The 19,308-nt window shown below is 47.6% G+C and overlaps 1 protein-coding gene across 2 annotated transcripts in view; it reads right to left on the bottom strand.

Annotated features, from left to right (window-relative positions):
* Window positions 1-19,308, bottom strand: part of SLC6A11 (solute carrier family 6 member 11) — a 117,026-nt gene that overhangs the window by 32,117 nt on the left and 65,601 nt on the right. For both annotated transcript variants that reach the window (XM_081822288.1, XM_081822280.1), the window contains exons 7-8: window positions 5,619-5,722; window positions 575-699 (exon numbers count right to left, since the gene is read on the bottom strand). In XM_081822288.1, the coding sequence (XP_081678414.1) occupies window positions 575-699; window positions 5,619-5,722 (229 nt within the window). The remainder of the gene's footprint in view (window positions 1-574; window positions 700-5,618; window positions 5,723-19,308) is intronic.

The raw sequence follows: 19,308 nt of genomic DNA, 5'->3' as shown, positions 1-19,308 counted from the left end.
GTGCAAAGACCCTGTGGTGGGAGGGAGCAAGTGATGTTGCAAAAGCAGACCACCGCAGAGGGGCAGCATGAGGGTGGGGGAATGATGTGGGTGGAGAAGCTACAAAGGCTGGGCAACACAGGGCCTTGGGGCCCTGCTAAGAATCCAGTACTATGAGAAGCTAAGAAAAGCTTTCCATCAGAGAAGGACATGTTCAGATTTGCATTTTGAAAGAAGCCAGTCTGCACATGGAACCGAAGGGGCAGGAGTGGAGGCTGGAGGCCAGTGAAAGGTTCCTGCAGTCACATAGGTGAGCAGTGATGGTGGTCTGGGCTGGTGGGGAGATAGCATTGCTGGGGCAAAGTACACGAAGTGGAGTGACGCCCAGAAGGCAGAAGCTATACAACTTGGGGATGTCTTAGATATGGGAGTGAGGAGGTGTCACAGTTTCTCTCCCACGATCCTGGTTTGAGGATGGATGGTGGGGCCACCTTCTAAGACCTGAACCCAGGAGAAGAATTAGCTGAGGAGGCAGATCGCATTTGCACCATGACCATCAATCACCCAAGGCCTCCCTCGCCTTTGGCAGACTTACCTGACTCTGCCACCTCGGCAATGGGCACCCCCTGCTCGTATGCCATGAAGCCCAGGACTGAGAAGATGGCAAAGCCAGCCACAAAGCTGGTGCCACTGTTGAGGCAACAAAGCATGATGCAGTCCCTGTGGGGAAGCAGTGAGAGGGGCTGAGGTCAGAGTGGGTGAACAGGTACAGTGCTCGAATATTCTATATGAGCACCACAGCCATCCTGTGGGGCAGGCAGGGCATGGTGGGCAAGGATAGCCCCATTGGCCTGATGAAGCCATTGTGGTTCAGAGAGGTTAGGTGGCTGACCCATGGTCACACAGCTTCTCCTGCCTTTCTAGAAGATAAGGTGGGTCATGGACCAGAAGCATGGAAGAGGGATAGGAAGGAAGAAAGGCTGGCAAGTGAGAAAATGCACAACTAGTGAGAAGATACTTGGAGACAAAGCAACGCTCCTCCAAATCCCTGGCAGGAGAGGAAACCAGGGAAAGCGAGAAAGGAGTGATTTCCTGGGAGCTCAAAGCAAGGAGGGCAGGAGAGACCTCTGAGAAATGGCTGCTTCTCAGTCAGGGGAGCATCCATGGACTTCACACTAGAAGCTCTCACCAGCTTCAGGAGGAGACACCCCGTCATGCCAGGCTATTTACTGGAGCAGCACCTCACAGCCCTCTCTGCTCAGTCCCTGTGAGGGAGCGGCCCCTTCCAGGCTGGCTGCCATACAGAGGGATTATCAGAGCAGGGACTGTCTCTTGCCCTTGGGAGGGGCTTACCTGCAAAGGAGCGCCAGCATAAAGCTGCAACCCAGGAGAAATCAAGAGTGTAAACGATGGGGCTTTGCCAAGACAAAGGCAGAACCCTCAAGTCCCGGCCTCCCCTCCCTCAGGCCCTGCATCCTCACAAGGCCACAGTGGGGAACAGGCCTCTTCGGGGTGTCTCAGCACGCACTTGCTAGTTAGGCTTAGGGCACACGTGATGCCCCACCTTAGAGGGAGGTGCTCCTGAGCGGCCTGTCCAGCCTTTTGTCTGAGGTAGGACAATGGAGCATCCCTGTGGTGGCGGCAGGCTGCCTCTGGTCACACCCCAGCAAGCCTCGTCACCTTGTTCCATGGCGCTTTCCCCTGGCTGGCCCGCCGGTCTGTGCTGCTTACAGCAGTAAGAACTTCCTCAGGTGTGTTTGGCCCAAACCTGCCTTCTCTGGTGAGTTTTAGTTCTGCCCTTCCTACCAGCCTGGAGCTCCTTCAGGTTTGGGAGATCTGAAGAGAGTGGCCTTACATCCCCTTTGAGTTTTTTTTTTGTGCTCCTTCAGTTAACTGTCCCAGTTCCTTTACCAGGTCCTCATCCTGTTCATGTTCTGTAATACACTCCAGCTTGTCTGGCCCCTCTTCAAATGCCACATCCAGGACTAAGCGCTAGACTCAAGAACACAGCAGGACCCTCATCTCCTCTTCTCCTGACAGCATACTTTTTATAATGTAACCAAAGGTTACATTAATGTTGGTGACTGTGACACCCAGTTGCCCTGCAATGACTCTGAGAATCAAGGACATATTGGAGAAGGCATGACCCTGGGGGTCAGGAGCCATGGGCCCCACTTCCCCCTGCAATTCTTTTCTCTGGACCTGAGCTCACCATAAGACAAAATGTTTGATAACAGGGTTTCTTGGGCCTTATGACAGATTATTAATTTTCCTGCAAGTAGTCATCTCCCTCTACCTTCTTCCTTGGGGATGAGTATATTTCCCTGCCCCACTGGCTTTGGGCTTAGCCACACAACTTTCTTCGGCCACAGGATACTAGCAGATGTGACACAAACAGAGGCTTGAGATATGCTTTTGTGACTGAACTTGTCCCTTATGCCTTTTGTGATTTGCCAGGAAAGGAACTTCCCCAGGGGAGCTGCTGTCCTTGTAGTCTGCACCCCACAATGTACACACACAGAGCAGACTTGGGCTTGCCTGTACCCTGGAACCAAGCCCAACCAATTCACAGCCTGCTAGAGAGCTTCCCTAGCTGGCCAGACTTGGGAGCAATAAGAGCAAATGCTTGTCACGTTAAACCACTGAGTTCTTGGGGCTGTTTGTTATCCAGCATTACTGTGGCAGCGAGGGACTGATTACAGGTCTCTTTAAAGAAGTCCTCCGGCACTGTACATGAGGGCTGGGCTGGCAGACCTGAAGATTTTATCTGCAAGCCTGATTTCTCTCCTTTTAAAGGGAAATGCAGCTCAGCCCAGGTAAGGGGAGATTTATCCCCAAGGTCGGGGTAAAGCTCTTCCTCATGCCTATTTCCTGACCCTGCCTCATCAAACAGTGGGAAACAAGGTGGCCCTGGTGAGGAAAGTGCTTTCTCTCTATCTTCTACATTCTGGAATTCTCCTGTATAATCTGAATCTGCAATGTGCCTAGTCCTGTGCTAGGGTTTCTTGAATACTGTGTCACTGAATCTTGAGGCTTAGGGAGGAGAGTCACATACTCAAGGTTTCAGGGGCTTCTACTGGTGAGGTTCGAATGTGCATCCATTTATCTCAGACATTAAAACCCATGCATTTTCCAGGAGCTGCACAAAAACAATGCCCCCTAAGAATTAAGACTTTCAGATCCTGACTTGTGGACAATTATCTATGGGCACCCACGTGGTTGTTGAAAAACAAATATCCCTTATTGCAAAGTCTCCACCTGTCCCCAGAGGCCTCCTGAGTGATTTCCTCACACCACAGGACAGAAGAGCACTGAGCAGACCTGAGGTCCCTTCCAGCCCTTCGTCCCATACCCTGGCCCTCAGAGCACCCACACCTTCAAGCAGAAGGGGCTTAGCAAGCCTGTGTTCTGAAGTGAGGATTTGCCCCCGCCTGGTTTGCTGTATTCCCCCATCCCTCTACTTCTTTCCTGCAGGGCACCTTCTAGGTGAAAAGCTTATGTAACAAGCGCTTTAAAGTTGGCAGGAGCTGAGCTGGGCTTTGAAGACCTCCAGAAGCTATTATGCTGTCAGAAGAGAGGGTAGTAATTTACTCTCTGAGTTGGGAAGACCTGCTCGCAGAACAATCTGGAAATGGAAATAAAATGGGCCCTTGGATTTTGCAATATCACCTAGGGGATCTGCTTTCTTCTGCCCCTGGGAGGGGGAACACCCTGTCTATTGGGCAGGACAGCAGAAGGGATCTGTGGCGGCCAGCATATTTTACCCACATGCTTGGTGGGGAAGAGAGTCGCCACTGCCCCACAATACCACCTGAAGACAGGGCAGCCTTGGCCAAATTCTTGTCAGCTGCAGTTGTTGGGAAAGAACTGGCCATCCCTGTTAGTGAGGAACAGGGGTGCAGGAACCAGAAAGGCCTGGGTTCAAAGCTATGTTCCACCACTGGTCATGTGAACATGAGCAAGTGACCTACTCTTGGGCTTCAGTTTCCTCATCTGTATAACAGATGGCTCCTTCCTTGCTTCCTGACACAGCAGTCGACACATACTAGGCTTGAGGGATGGTGGGGACCAAGACCCAGCCTGTGTCCTCACGGAACTGACAGCCACGCAGTGACCAAGTGATTTCTGCAGTGCCCTGCATGGAGGGCTCATGCTGAGTGCTGGCTCCTGATGGGGTGACAGCCGTATGCAGACAGCATCCTTCTCTAACATCCCAAGGGGGTCAGGCTCAACCCAGACCAGAGGCCTGCTGTGCTGTTCTCCCTGTCCCAGTGCCTTTTTCTTCCTGTCCATGGTGACTATTTTGTATCATGGCTGACAGAGTGCTTTGCCTCTCATCCCCCAGACCTGCCTCCGTGTGAATGGCTGGAAGGCAGAAGGATCTTATGGACAACCTGGCATGGTCAATCACCTCTCTAGCATCCTTCTGTCCAGCCCTACCCAATACCTCTCTGCCCAAGGGCTCCCAGGAACAACAGAACTTGCTGTCCAAAGGCACACTGGATTCCACAATGGCTTTTCCTTAGAGCATGTTGGACCTGCCCACTGTCACTTCCTTGGTGCCTCAGTTTCCCCAACTTATGAACTCTATAGACTGAGGCTGTGCCATTCCTGTGTGTATCTCCTAATGTACAGATTCTGGTGTCTCACACTCAGCAGACACACAATGCACATGGTTTTAGCAAATGGGTTAATAAAGTGATCATGAAGCTAGCTTTCAGAGAGATATGCCAGAGTCCTGGGATAGAAACCGGGAGACCTCAGCCTGAGTCCAAGCTCTGCTGTGTGTAGCTGGGGATAATGTGGGAGGAACTTTATCACTGCTAAAAGTTCTTTCAAATGCATGATCTCACTTGAGCCATACAGCAACCAAGTTGTCTGGCTATTAGGTACAAGTCCCCTGAAGAACTACCTACTATGACCAGGCACTGGATTAAGGGGTGCAGAGACCTCAGCAAACAGACCATTGGCCTAGAGCTAGAGCCCAGGGTGCCAATTTCACTTCTACCATGCACCGCTATGCTAGGTGACCTTGGGTGGGTTCTTGGCCCTCACATTAGGTCTCAGCCTCACAGTAGAAACCAGGCTACAAGCATGAGAGGCCAGGCAGCCAGGGTGAGACAACCTCGGGGTTAACCCCCCAACCTGGGCACTTCCCTTCCCAGTGCTGGGTGTGGCCACATGCAGGAGGCCAGGGAGGAAGGCTGAGGGGCAAGATGGGGCACTGGCCACTCCAGATAGGACAGGAGAGGACCCTACAATCAAGTGAGAAGGGGAAGGAAGCAGGTTTCTGAACAGAAGGCAGAAGGACAAAGCCCTCACTGTCAGAAGACCGGGCTCAAGTCCCAGTTTTGACATTAATAGCTATGTGACCATGGGCAAGTCACTTATCTGCCCTGGGATGGAGGCCTGAATAAGATTCCTGGAGTGGATTCGCTTTCAGCCTGCAACGCTCTCTGATCACATTCATTATTTTCCTAGCTCCTCGGGTGGCCCACTCTTTGACCCTTGGGCAGGGAGAGGCTAAGAAACAAGCCATCTGTCTCGTCCTGGCTCTACGCGACAGGAAGACAAACGTGAACTGACCTGGTAGCACGGAGGCATTTGGTGGAGTGCTGGTAGAGCTGTGAAATGCTCACCTGTAGCAGTTGTTGTTATAATTGTTATAACTTCCCAGAGCAGTCAGACAACCCAGGCAGATGGCATAGGAGAAAAAGATCTGCGTCCCAGCATCTACCCAGACCTGCGGGAGGGCACAAAGAAGTCAGCATGAAAAGAAGTCAGATGAGGGGTGGCCCCATTCTCGGAAATCCCCCACCCACACCTTACCTTCCAAAAAGTCTAAAATCAATAATCAAACTTCCTAATCTTCTCAGGAAAGTGTTTTAGGAGTTCTATTATTGGGGACTGCTTCATTAAATATAAATGTCCTTAATTCCAGAATTTTCTAGAGGTTATGGATAACAGTTCACTGAACAGCAAGAATTTGGATGTTTAGGTCCCTGCTCCAGCTACATGACCTTGGAAAAGCTACTTAACCTCTCTGAGGCTTAGTCTCCTCATCTGCAAACTGGGGAATGAACTTCCGTCTCAGGACTATTAAGAGGATTCAGGTAATATGGAATGGAAGCTCCTGGGACCCAGCTCATAAGCTAAGTCATATTTAAGCCAAAATGAGTGATTGCTTATCTTTGTGATTAAGAATACCATGAGTAAACTGTCACAGGATTCTGCCCCTGGGAAAATATCTGCATAGCTGATCTGAGCATCAGAGGTGGCAGGGAAGGGACAGGAGAAGGGGGAGGCCCACCTGTATTTTCCACCTTTCAAAACAGATGCATTTTAGGCTTCCTATGTGGTATGTAATGGAAACTACTTTCTTAGGTTCCTCTCTGACAAAAACTGCTGTTGACAGCATGACACACACACCAGGAATTATGATGGCTTCTTTAGCACTTTTCCCCAGGCTCTTCCTGCTCTCAGCTCCAAGAAAAATCCATAGCTAAAAGCTAAATGCAGCCGATGACACTGATGCTTGAGAATCAGGTGCCATCTAGGGAACAAGACTTTGCACTAAATACAAATACCAGCTAACATTTATTGAGCACTTGTCATGTGCCAGGCATCGGTGCTGAGCCCTTTGTGCATTATGGCACTTGAATATTCACAGCCACCCTATGTAGTAAGTGCTATTATTATCCCCCTTTTACAGCTGAGGCAACAGGAACGGAGAAGTTGAAAAACTTATTCAAGACCACACAGCTGGGGGTGGCAAAGGCAAGTCCATGGAGACCGGCCTCTAGAGATCCATGCCTAACCAATTCCAGAATTTCAGAAGTCCTCCAGGGTCATCTCCCACCCAGTACAAGACTCTCTTCTGACTACTCCTGACAGAATAGTTTCTGTTTGATTACTGCTAGTGACAGGAGACTCATTATATCCTGATACAGCCCTTTCTTCTTTAGAGAGTTCTAACCATTAGAACATTTCTGAAAATGAGAAGAAATCCCCCTTCCTGAAGGTGTTCCTAGTTCTGGGGCCATCCAGACCACACCTTCCTCTTCTGTGTAGTAGCACTTTAGAGATTTGGAGAAAGCATCAGTGCCCCTTGGATCCTAGAACTCTTCCTTCTCCAAGCAAAATAACTCTATTTCCTCTCTCAGGGATTTGATTTTAACAGTACAGTTCACTCTACCCTGGATTTGCTTGAGTTTGTTAAATTATTCAACAAATACTTATTAAAATTGAGGATCATAATGCTGCTTCTCAACCTAAGAAATGATACATTTTTTTCTCCCTCAGTGGAGTGTCTTGGAACTGAATGAGGAACTTAAGGAGAGCTCTTTCATGAAGAGTGTGTGTGTGTGTGTGTGCGTGTGCACGCGTAGAGCGGGGATGCCAGCAGATCAGAGTGGCTTGAGACATGGGGAGGAGGAAATGGAAAGATGGAATAAAAAAAAAAGCTTTTTCAGGAAGTTTTGCCACAGAGGGGAATTGGGAGATAGTTGGAAGGGTAATTTAGGGAGAAATTTTTTTAAAATGGTAGAACTCAAGGATGCTTAAATGTTGATAGGAAGGGTCCAGTGCAGATAAAAGTGTTAATGTAGGAGAGAAACGTATGCATTTTCAAGTCCTCCCACTCTGCCTCAGTTTCCCCATTTGCTACCTCAGTGGATTCTTTTTTTTTTTAAGATTTTATTTATTTGATAGAGGAGAGATAGCGAGAGCAGGAACACAAGCAGGGGGAGTGGGAGTTGGAGAAGCAGGCTTCCCGCCGAGCAGGGAGCCCGATGTGGGGCTCGATCCCAGGACCCCAGGATCATGACCTGAACCGAAGGCAGAGGTTTAACGACTGAGCCACCCAGGCGCCCCTCAGTGGATTCTCTTTACCCCAATCCAGGGTAGTGACTTATACCAGGTACTCAAATCCCCAAGAGGAAGAAAACAGGTATTTTGCCTGGAGAAGGGAGCGTTCTAGTGTCCAAGGGCACTGGTGCTTTCTCTGAATCTCTAATCTAAGACCAGTAGTAAATTGTAAGGAGGGGTAAAACACAATACAGTTGCTGCCCCAGGAAACAGAAGACCAGGTCATAGGAGCCACCCACCGGGACACTCGGCACTCAGTCAAGCACTGCTCCTCAAGTCCCTCACTCTCGCTGGAAATGCCTCTGCAAATTAAATGTCCCTCCTCTCAGACCCCACATTGTCCTCTGGCTGAGTGTGCAGGCCAGAGTGAGAAAAATCACCAGACTTGCAGGAAATCTGGCTTCTCCATCAATTGGTTGGAGTTGGTTCCTCTCTACCCAAAACATGGTAAACAAGCCCTCTGTGAGTTTGAAAACACCAGAGAGCTTTCTATCCACACATCCCAAAGATGGGACCCCTGAAGGATGATGTTCACCTGTGGGAATTTTCCTTGCAGTCGGCTCATTGAGCACATCAACAGTAAAACGGACATCTGCTGTTTTTGCCCACCCAGCATCCATCTCCCCTTTTCAGGTAAGAGTGACCTAATTTTTCTTTGGGAAAGCACCTTTTCTCCACTGGGAGGTAGTTTCGGGCGCGGTCACGTGACCCAGGCCTGGCCAACCAAAGCATTTCTATTGGTCATAGTGATTGGTTCAGGGATGAGCTTATGATGCAAGCCAAGCCAATGAAACTTAATCCTGGACTTTTACTGGAGCTACTGAAAATGGGACACATCTTTTTCTCCTGGGGATCATCACTGACCACAAGGGAAGAGCCTGTCCAATGCGGAGGAAAGCAGTCTAGAGCAAAGAAAGACTGATACTGGTGTAATGACTTAAGTACCTGGATCCAGCCATACCTGAAATGAAACATACCCTAAAACATTTCGATTTCAGGGGCCCATAAATTCCTCTTTTTCTTAAGTCAACTTGAATTGGATTGCTGTCACTTCAGACTCAAATAATTCTGACTAGTAGCAACATTAAGTTCTTAGAAAAACCCAGGGGCTGTGAGCCCAAATCCCTCAATCAATCCTCAGTTACTGATGAACTAGCATTTATTGAGTGCCTTCTGCATGGAGAACTCTGTGTCAGAATCTGAAAGAAGTACTACACAATTATATATAACACTGCATCTGTGTTTCTTGGTGAGATAAGGTAAAACATTCAGAGGACAAGGGAGCCAGTACCTAGGAGTGGTTGATGAAGGGGACAATTAACATGTGCTAGGGCAATCAAAGAAGGCTGTCTGGATGGAGGCACACCTTTAGAGACTGGAGAAAGGATGAGAGAAGACATCTTGGGTCCGGAGGTTCATGTGAGAGGGGGATGTACTTTCAAATGATTTTTCCCTCTTGTTCTCCTACCTCTGTGGTAAAAAGCCTATCACTGTTATTCTGATGATTAGCATTAAATCAATACTTTTATACAATTCCTTTAGTCCTCCCCCTCTGTGACACTGGGGGTTGGTTCCCAACTATGAGACCGAAATTAGCCAGTAGTCTCAGTTTCTTCTCCTTCCCTTTCCTCTAACATCTAATTAGAAGAAATACTCATTTGTTTCCAGTTGATATGTAAGGGCAATATGTGAATGTATTCTATTTTTCATATACACACTCCATTCTTTTGTAATTTTTAATACTTGTCTCTGCGTGATCAGAATGTACAATTATAGTATCTCTTTGACAGCCACTTTTTAGTGTGAGTTCTACAGGTGACTAGAAATTAATTCTCCCTCCCAGCGCTTATGTTAATTCCTCTCCAGTCAGTTTGGTTGCCTGTAGCTTGTTCTCTAGTAAGTTCCTTAGGCAAGGCTCATGGGAAATAATATTTCCTGGCTTCTTGCATGTTCATAATAGTTGACCAATGGCTTTCATACTTGAACACGTATGGCTGTATACAATGTCCTTGGTTCTTTTGTTCTTTCCCTGAGTATCTTAAATACCTTGCTCAGTTGTCCCCTGGCACTGAGTGCTGCTGTAGGAAAGTCTGATACCATTCTTACTCATTTCCTCTTTTTGTCTGAATGACCAACAGGTTTTTTCTTTTCTCTTTAATGTTCAGTCATTTTGATTAGAATAAGTCTTAATGTTGATCACTCTGGGTTGATTTCCCCAGGCTTGTGGTGTACTTCTTCAAGACATAATTCAAGTCTTTTCTTTAATTTCAGGGAAAAAAACATCCCTGAATTATTGTTTTAGCTATTTGTTCTCTTCCCCTGCTTTGTGTTTCTTCTTGGGGGACTGATTTGTATGTTGGACCTTCTTTGTCTACCTTTTATATCACTTTTTCTTTCATTCTTTAAATAATCTCCTCTCTGACTTTATTTTTTATTTTCTTCCTTTCCATTCCCTATTTACCTTATGATATTACCCATGGTGTCTACTCACCTCTTTATTCCTTCTATTTAGCTATTCCTCCTGAAATGTTCTGCTTTTCTTAAGCTGTCCTTTAGTCAGCTTTATTTTCAAATCTTTTTGTCTCACAATTTCACCTATGCTATTATTTTATCATATCTGTTAGTTCTTCATTTCTTTTAGCTTGTTTTGAAATATTAAGTTTCAGTATTCAGCTGTTTTGTGGTCCTCTGTGGAATGCATACATTACCTATAGGAATACTATTATGCTCAGGATTCTTTTTTTAAAATAGCTTTGTATGGGATTTGACATGATGCTTTTCTGTTGTTCATGTGCAGGTCAGACACATTTCCCTGCCCTCTTACAAGGTTTTCTTGTGTGGAGGAATGAGGATGATCCAGGGTAGATTTCCTAGCCTCACAGTTCTAGGATTACCTCTTCTGTTAGTATAAAAAGTCTTGAAAACTAAGACTGTGCTGACAGTACATTCTGAAATTATTGTTCTCTGTTCCCTTCCCCATTCCCATCCAAAATTTCTCTTTTTGTTTCCTCTAGTGTCTCTATCCTGCTCAATTTGAATTTTGCTTCTAGTGGTTTCTCCCCAGTGTGGGGTTCTCTCTGGCTATGGAGCCTCAGCTGCTTGGTCCCTAGAATTCCTAGGTCCCAGACCTTTGCCTGAGCTTCCCGCAGCTCTCCCACTTCCACCTATAACTTCGGGCCCACGTATATCCCTCCCAATTTTGGCTGGCATTCTAAGATAGCTCTACCAAGCTTACCCTCCTAGAGTCCTCTCCTTCTAGGGTGAATACATGTTAGAGATTTCTGGATTTTCTGGCTCTCAGCCTTCCCAATTCCCTTTGCCTTCATCGTCATCTCATCTCACAAAGTTGACATCATGCAGATGTTATTGGTATCAGTGTTTGGCTCCACCTGTTCACATTTTGTGCTTCATGGAGTTACCTAATTATGCTGAAGATATTTTTGTTTGTTTGTTTTACTATCCTGGTTTTTCTCTTTCGGTGGAGAGATTCTGGAAAAATTTTTTAAAGTGGTTTTTTTTTTCCCCTGTTGCCATCTTATCTCCTTGGTTCTCAAGAAATGTTCAGGAGGCAGATGAAACAAGATTGGTGTTGACTGGAGGTGAAAAAAGAATACCCATGGATGAGCAAGTTGGTAGATGGGGTGTAACAGAAGATTAGCTGGTTTTTTAAAGGGAGGATGGAGGTATAAAGTAGGGAAATGGGGAAGTATAGTTTTGGACAAGGCAAGTTTCAGACATCCAAGTGATATGTACAGGAGACAGGTGGAAAGTCAAGGGCTAAATATTCAGCCTGGGTTGGAGACACAGACTTGGAAGTCCTCAGAATTTTAGCAGTAACTTTACATCTCCTTGACTCCAAATCCAAACCTTTCTCCACTGGCTTTTTCTATTTTCTACATTTGGAAAACTCAGGTTGATAAAACTTCTCTGCTTAGACACATGCTTGCCGGGCATTCAAGAACCAAAAAACTTCAGTGTTAGATATCTCGAAAAAGTCTCATGAAGAAGCATGATATATCTTTGCACGGAGTCTGTATTGTTAGACTCCTTAACAGATTTGCATAACTGAGGTGTGTCTATGTTCTTAAACACATGCCTGTCTTTGCAAAAATGCAACAGGGCTCCAGTTGTCAGCCTTCCTCCTCATCAGGGAAGGAATCAGTTAGTTTACCAGGGAGCTGCTATATTTGTTAAGATAATTACTGCTGGGCTATGCAGGAATAAACAATAAACCCCCCAAATCTCAATGGATTAGCACAACAAAAATTCATATTTTTTTTGCCAACAAAAAGCCAGACACAAATTGTGAAGGGGCTTTCTTCAACCCAGTGACTTAGCCTTACAAGACCTCCTGCCTTATCATGATACTTCTACGTCAACACACCCTCTGATGCAAGGAACAGAGCACCAGTTTTAAGAGCTAGACCTGGTTATTGCATGTATCACTTCTGTCCACATACAACTGGCTGGAACCAAGTTGCATGGTCCCAACCTAAAAGTAAGGGAGTCTGGGAAATGTAGTCTTCCTACTTACCCAGGAAGAGAAAAAGAAATGGTGATCTGGTTGGTGAACACACAGCATTATCTCTGTTACAGGCATTATCCCAAGTCTATTTCCCTACTTCTCTCTTCAACTAGGAATTCCACAAGCACCCAGAGATCAGACAAGATCATGGTGGCTACTGGAATAACTTGATAAAAGGGGAAAAGAGAGGCTAATAAAACAGACTGACAACATTCATGAACCCTTCCACCAGTTTGGTGATGCCTTAAGAAGTGGGAAACTTGAGTTAACATTTGTTGAAAACCTACCTTGTATTCAGGGCTTTCATGGACATGATCTCATCATTTACATAAGCATTTCAGTAACGTAAGTACTGTTCCTCCATTTTTATAGAAGGGGAAATGAATCCATACAAGGTCAAAGAGCTAATCAGGGAGGCAGTCAGGTTTGAACCCATAACACTCTGGCTCCATGTTTTACAGAGAAAACTGGGGCCTCCTGGTGTGCTGAGTAGGCCTGGAGTCTCAGCTAGGATTTAAACAGCTCTGTGGCTGTCTAGTCAAATAGGACAAAGGCAACCCCACCTCAGTGAAAGGAAGACCAGGCAACTGAGCCCCACTGACCAGCATCTCCCAGGATGCTATAAAGGGGGCAGCTCAGTGGAGAAAGGGCTTCCTTTTCTCAAAACAATTTGAAGGGAAAATAGTCTCCACAAAACAAACCCTAAGGAAGCTGGGTCAATAGCTGAGAAACGGATCACTCCCCATGTTCTACAGCAATGAATGTGGGGCGTTCTGGCAGCATGAACATGGGCGGTCCACATTCAGAGGTTTGGAGAACAGATTTGCATGGGAACAGGGGAGCAGAGCCCCTTTAGAAGAGAGGTGGTCCCGCCCTCTAGCTCTGGGGCAACCTCATCCCTTTCAGGGCAACTGGTTCCAATGAGCCCTGGTGCACAGTAGGTGCAGAAGGCAATGGATCAGAGTATAACAAGCCTTCCCAACTAGACCCTCAGGGCCCAGCACTGGGCTGCACAGAGTAGGTCCTCAATGATATTAGCAAAGAGGAGGATCAAAGAAGGAAGAACAGACAAGGACAAATTCTTCCCTACCCAAACTCGGAAGCCACATTCGCCATGATAGATGGGATGGTAGGAGACATTCTACCATCCCATCTCAGTATTTGCTGCCCCAGTCCACATGGAGATGACTTTACAGTTTACAAAGCACCTGCTTATGTTCTGTGACCCACAGCTGCCCTGAGGTGGGCATGATTATCCCCAGGTTAGAGACAGCTGTGTGCAGGGACAGACACATACTTGCTCTCTCCCCACATGCCCACCTTGACCATACATGTAGAATGTCTTATCTCTTAGAAGTTGGGGAGTGAAAGCTTCATGTCTTTTTCTCACCTCTTGGAGAGAAAAGACTTATCCAACTCAGGCAGAATCAAGGAGAGGGTCCTTGTGCATATGTGGCTAGCATCTCCCTCGTTTTCTCTCATATGCAAAAGGTTAAAAAGATAATGTGTGTGCGGGGCGCCTGGGTGGCTCAGTCATTAAGCGTCTGCCTTCGGCTCAGGTCGTGGTCCCGGGACCCTGGGATCGAGCCCCACATCGGGCTCCCTGCTCTGCAGGGAGGCCTGCTTCTCCCTCTCCTACTCCCCCTGCTTGTGTTCCCTCTCTGGCTGTGTCTCTGTCAAATAAATAAATAAAATCTTTAAAAAAAAAAAAAAGATAATGTGTGTGGAACAGATATTCAACACAGCGCCTACCTCTTGGAGGGCACTGAGGAGGTGCTCAGAAACCCAGTCGTGAGCTCTAACAAACAGTAGGTGTTTAGTCAACATTCATCCCTCCCCAGGATATGCCAGTATTCAAAAATCTGGAATTAAAAAAAATACCCTCTTCCCTTTTTTTCCCTACAACACACACACACTGGGTGTCCACCATGTACCAGGCACTGTACCAGGAGCTCGTGCCCTCGGGGGGCTCCCATTCTAGCAGGAGAGACAGACCACACACCAACGCAGAGAAGCGGCAACACCCCATCTGGTAGAGAGGAGCAAGCAGGGACTACGGGAGCTGAGGTTGCAGGGCAGCTGGGCCCAGGGCCCTACTCAGTAAAGATGCAGCTGCTGCCCCAGGAGGCTGAAAGAGGACTGGAGCTGAAGGCCTCCTTCTCTGTGGTACCTAGTGCAGCAGGACCACAGGAAGAAGCTCCCCTCGAAATGCGCTTTCAGGTCTACACAGAGAACAGAAGGGCAGTGCCTCTGTGCATCGTCAAAGCTGAAGCCAGCAGGCGGGCCTGCTATCCATCTCTGTGTGACACTGAGGTCTCTGACAAATGCAGCACTAACCTGTCCTGCCACTAGGAAGAGGAGGTGTGTGATGATGGTGATGCCAATCATCACCATACCAGCTCCTCTCTGGTCACGCCTATGCCATACCAGGGGCCGTTCTAAACACTTGACGAGTATTAGACTCACTGTTGAGGTTGGTGCTATTATTACCCCCTTTCTATAGATGAAAAAACGAATGCCCAGAGAGGTGAAGTCACTTGTCCATCTAGCTTTGGAGAGATGTATACACTGGCTGCTGTGGGAGGAGTTAGCCTTAGGGACAAATGAACCTGTGGAACCTGGCCTGCCCTCTGAGAGACCATGACAAGGGGGAAGAGATTAAATAAGATGGTTTCTGTCAGATGCCTGACTCCAAGCCTTGCTATGGCTTAAGGAGAGGGTGTGAGCATTGGGATCAGGCAGACCCAGGTTGGAGCCCTGCTTGTCCACTTACCTGCTGTACAACCTTGGGCAAGTTACTTCACCTCTCTGAATTTCAACTTCTTCATCCGTGAAAGATACAATGAGTGTAAGGTACACAGTGGGGTACCTGGTAAGATTCCCTTAATTTGATTTCTTTTCGGGGCTAACACTTCTCAACTATACCATGAAAACAAGCTCCTGCCTTTTTCCTACCATCCCAGCCCCTCCAGACCAAGTGAACCAATCAGATTTCTGAGCAGCTCCAAACAGTGCAGCCACACATCACTACCATAGACTCACTTACTTTTAGGGCCTGGAACATAGACACGACAATGAGAGGCAGAAGGAGCCAACATCTCATCGCTCCCAGACTCCTTGCCATCCCAATGCCAGGCCAAGAAGATACGTGAAAACCGCCAGACCCAACAACACATGCAGCATTTGGCTTTTGGAACCAAGTAGCTAGGACACGACTTGGTGGCCCTCCTGGGGCTCACAACCCACAACCCTTTGTTTCTTTAACATTTTCTTTTCATACAGGCAGCCACACACAGACACACAAACATACATACACAACACAACTTTTGTAAGCAAAGCCTTCGATTGAGGCTAAAACATAACTTATATGGCCCGGCAGAAAATGGCTGAGTTAAGCTCTTTCTTTTCTCCTTTTATATTGGTAAAGATTCTCAAAAGATTAAAAGTAGGTTAGGAGAATAATACAACAGCTGTGTTTCCAGTGTGTACCTGACAACGGCTTTTGTAGAAGTGAATAATTACATGAAAATCACTTCCTTCCCACCTCTTTCTCAGCCCCCTCTGGGTTGCTAGGCGCCCTCTCTCCTTCTTTCGGCTAATGCCACATACAGAAGCTGATGAATACAGTATGGCCATTATGAAGGAAGAGAGTCGGGAGGGAGAAGGATTCAAATGCTCCCTCCCTGAAGGATTCAATGGTGGGGAGAGGGCTCTGGGGGAGTCCACTCTGGATATATTTAAATGCTAATGCGCTGGGCAGGCGGGCAGGGCCAGTGGGAACAGTGGTGGGAAGGGGCAGAAGCTCTTGGCCTGGAAGCCCCACTGGAAATATGTTCTGCAGCCTCTGGCTCTGGAGCCAAGCACTTCCCTGGGCAGCTGGCCCTGGGGGCTGCCTGGGGCCCTGCCAATGGCCCTGCCAGTAAAGTGTCATTATTGGGCTGAAGGGTTGCACTGCGGGTGGTGAGGAGCCGTTCAGTTCTGTGGGGGGAGCCTGGGTGTGTAGGCTAACCCTGGTGGCCCTTTTGTGTGGAGCAGGGAGTGGGGTCACTGTGGCTGGGTCTCTGCCCGGAGACTGGACAGCCGTGTCCCAGTCACAGAGCACTGAGGGACTGGATGCGTGGTTGTTGGCACTGAGCTGATGGCAATGACCTCCATGCCTTATGTGGTAGAATCCTGAGGCCTGTGCATGTCTACTCCTTAATCCATCACATGAGACAACTGGGCCCCATTTTACCAAATGGCTAAACAGAAGAGGTTCTGAGCAGCAGAAAGCATGAGCAAGGACTGAAGATAGCACATCCCCTGCCCTGAGTTTATCTCACGGCTGTCCATGCACCCTCGGGAGGTTGCATTTTAGGCCAACAGTGTTCCTCCAGGGAAATGCAACTGGCATTTTGGACAGGACAATTCACTATTCAAAATGTCCCATTCACTGCAGGGGGCCGTTAGCTTCACTGGCTTCCACTCTCTAAATGCTACAGGTAGCCCCAGTCATCACGGAAACCAGAATCAGGCTCCCGCGTGTTTCTAAGTAAGCCTATCTGGCCCTGGCTGAGAACCACCGAGGCAGGAGGAATCTGAACTGGCATCAGTGGTGGGGCTGCAGAACCCACATCCCATCCCTGGGAGCACAAGGCCAGGGGCTCCCAGGCCAAACCAGACATCAGCTCCCAACCAAGCCCCAAACTGGCACATTCTCCTGTGTCAGCTAAGCAAACAGCCAAGATGAAGTCTCATCATCTCCTGCCATAACCACTTCTCTCCTCTAAGAGAGTTAGTTCAAGGCAGAGAACCAGGGAAAGAAAGGGCTCGCCAGGATGCTTCATGCCCTGAGAGAGCCAAGTGGTCACATACACTGCTGTCTTGAGAAAGGACTCCCTTGGGAGGAAAATGAAAAAGAAAACAGCCACAGTTGGTGAAGGCAGCTACCTCTGCATCTGCCTAGAGACAAAGAAGTAAATACATTTAGTCACATCATTATATTCATTGTTTATTGTCTGTCTCCTCCAACTAGAACAAAGGCTCAACGAGAGCAAGGACTTTCATTTACTTTTTAATTGATGCACCCCTAGAACTTCACACATTGCCTGGCACATGGTAAACACTCAAAAATATGTGTTGAAAGCCCACAGCTGCTTAGAGTCTCCAGAACACAGGAAGAGAGTATTCAAGGCTCATTCAGAGTCCTAGCTACCAGGCCACGTAGAGAATGTGCTGGACTGACAGGGTCAGGACACCCGGTTCCAATTCCAGATTGCCTTGATAGTTCCTATGTGTTCTCCCTAAAATTCTCTCTCCTGGGGGTGCCTGGGTGGCTCAGTCATTAAGCGTCTGCCTTTGGCTCAGGTCATGATCCCAGGGTTCTGGGATCGAGCCCCGCACTGGGCTCCCTGCTCAGCGGGAAGCCTGCTTCTCCCTCTCCCACTCTCCCTGCTTGTGTTCCCTCTTGCTGTGTCTCTTTCTGTCAAATGAATAAATAAATAAAATCTTTAAAAAACAAAATTCTCTCTCCTGGCCTCAGTCTTCTAATCTATAAAATAAGGAAACTGGATTGTAATGCAAATGACAAATATGTGGCACACACATCCCACTCTAATTCCTGCCCATGGCAGACACTGCTAATCAATTTCACTCCCATTCCTTCCCATTGGCAGACACTGTTAATCAATCCTACTCCAATTCCTGCCCATGGTAGATGCTGTTAATCAGTAACACCCTGCCCCCAACCCTTCCTCTCATGACAGATATTGCTAATCATTCACTACACATTCTTACCCTCCATCCAGCTGTGGTAGAAGAATTCTACTACCAATCAGAGTTGGTAAGTGAGCTAAAACCTGTGAAAGATGGTCTTCTAGCCCTGATGCCCCAGGCTTATATAGCAAGGATATGTTTTGGGGTCAGTTAAGACTTATTTTCCCTGGGGTTTTTCAACCTTCCAGTGTTGAAAGCCCAGGAAGACACTGTGGCACCCTAGAGTTTAAGCTCCTGCCATACTCCAGGAACAAACTTCAAGTCAAATACAGGAGCAGAAAGTCTTTATAAAGGAAAGAGGAGAACGATGCCCCACTCATGGAGATAGACATTTTCAATGGATTTTCAGCACTTGTCCTGGCCTGGAGGCAGGAAGGAAAAGGAGGGGTGTTCTAGTAGTGATGCAAATGGTATCAGCAAAGGCCTAGGGGCAGGGAAAAGAAAGATCTTTGTGAAGTTGCCCAGCAGAAATGCTTCTAAGCTAAGCAAAGGATGTAGAGAGGGTATGGAACACACCTTCCTGGGCCCTGTGGATTCACAGAGCTGGTATTTCATTTATCGCTGTATGTTTGGCTGGAAGCTGCTCTGACTTTGAGTGGGAAAATGCCTGTGGTAGCTGTAGGGATGATGCAGGAAGATGCTACTCACTCCCATGGGAAAGAGAATTCTGATAGTGAAAGGGAAAGCACTCAAATTCTTGTCCCAAAGAGCCTTCCGAAGGGAATCCATGGTGGAAAGGGTGTGGGGACAGTCACAGCAGCGGAAAAGCTTTGTCCCTGGCTGAAAGCTCCAGCCCTGGGATGAGCTCCCTTTTGCTAAGTAGTTGGGGGTGCAGTGAGGAAATTCTTGCACTGCATTGAAAGTTAGGGTAGAAATCTCTGAGGTTTTCTGTTGCTAAGAAACTTAACAGTCAATTCCCTCTGCAACACTTTCTGAGCATCACGTATCTGCCAGGGGTAGAGAATATGCACACAATTAAGACCCCTATTCCCTGCTCAGGAGCTTGCAATCTAGCAAGTGAACAAGGGAAAAGGAAGTCAGACAAGCACCTTCCCCAGTCTACAGTATCCGACAGATCTGGTTGAGTGCCAGCTCTGCTGGGTGACCTCGGGGAAGCCACTTCTTTGTACCTCAGTTTCTTCATGGGTACTGTGGGAAGAAGAGCAGCTCCAGGGTGCAGACTT

The sequence above is a fragment of the Leptonychotes weddellii genome, chromosome 1 (assembly GCF_054177405.1).
Source record: "Leptonychotes weddellii isolate Sample4059 chromosome 1, ASM5417740v2, whole genome shotgun sequence".
Lineage (NCBI taxonomy): Eukaryota > Metazoa > Chordata > Mammalia > Carnivora > Phocidae > Leptonychotes > Leptonychotes weddellii.
This window is presented reverse-complemented; position numbering and strand designations above follow the sequence as displayed.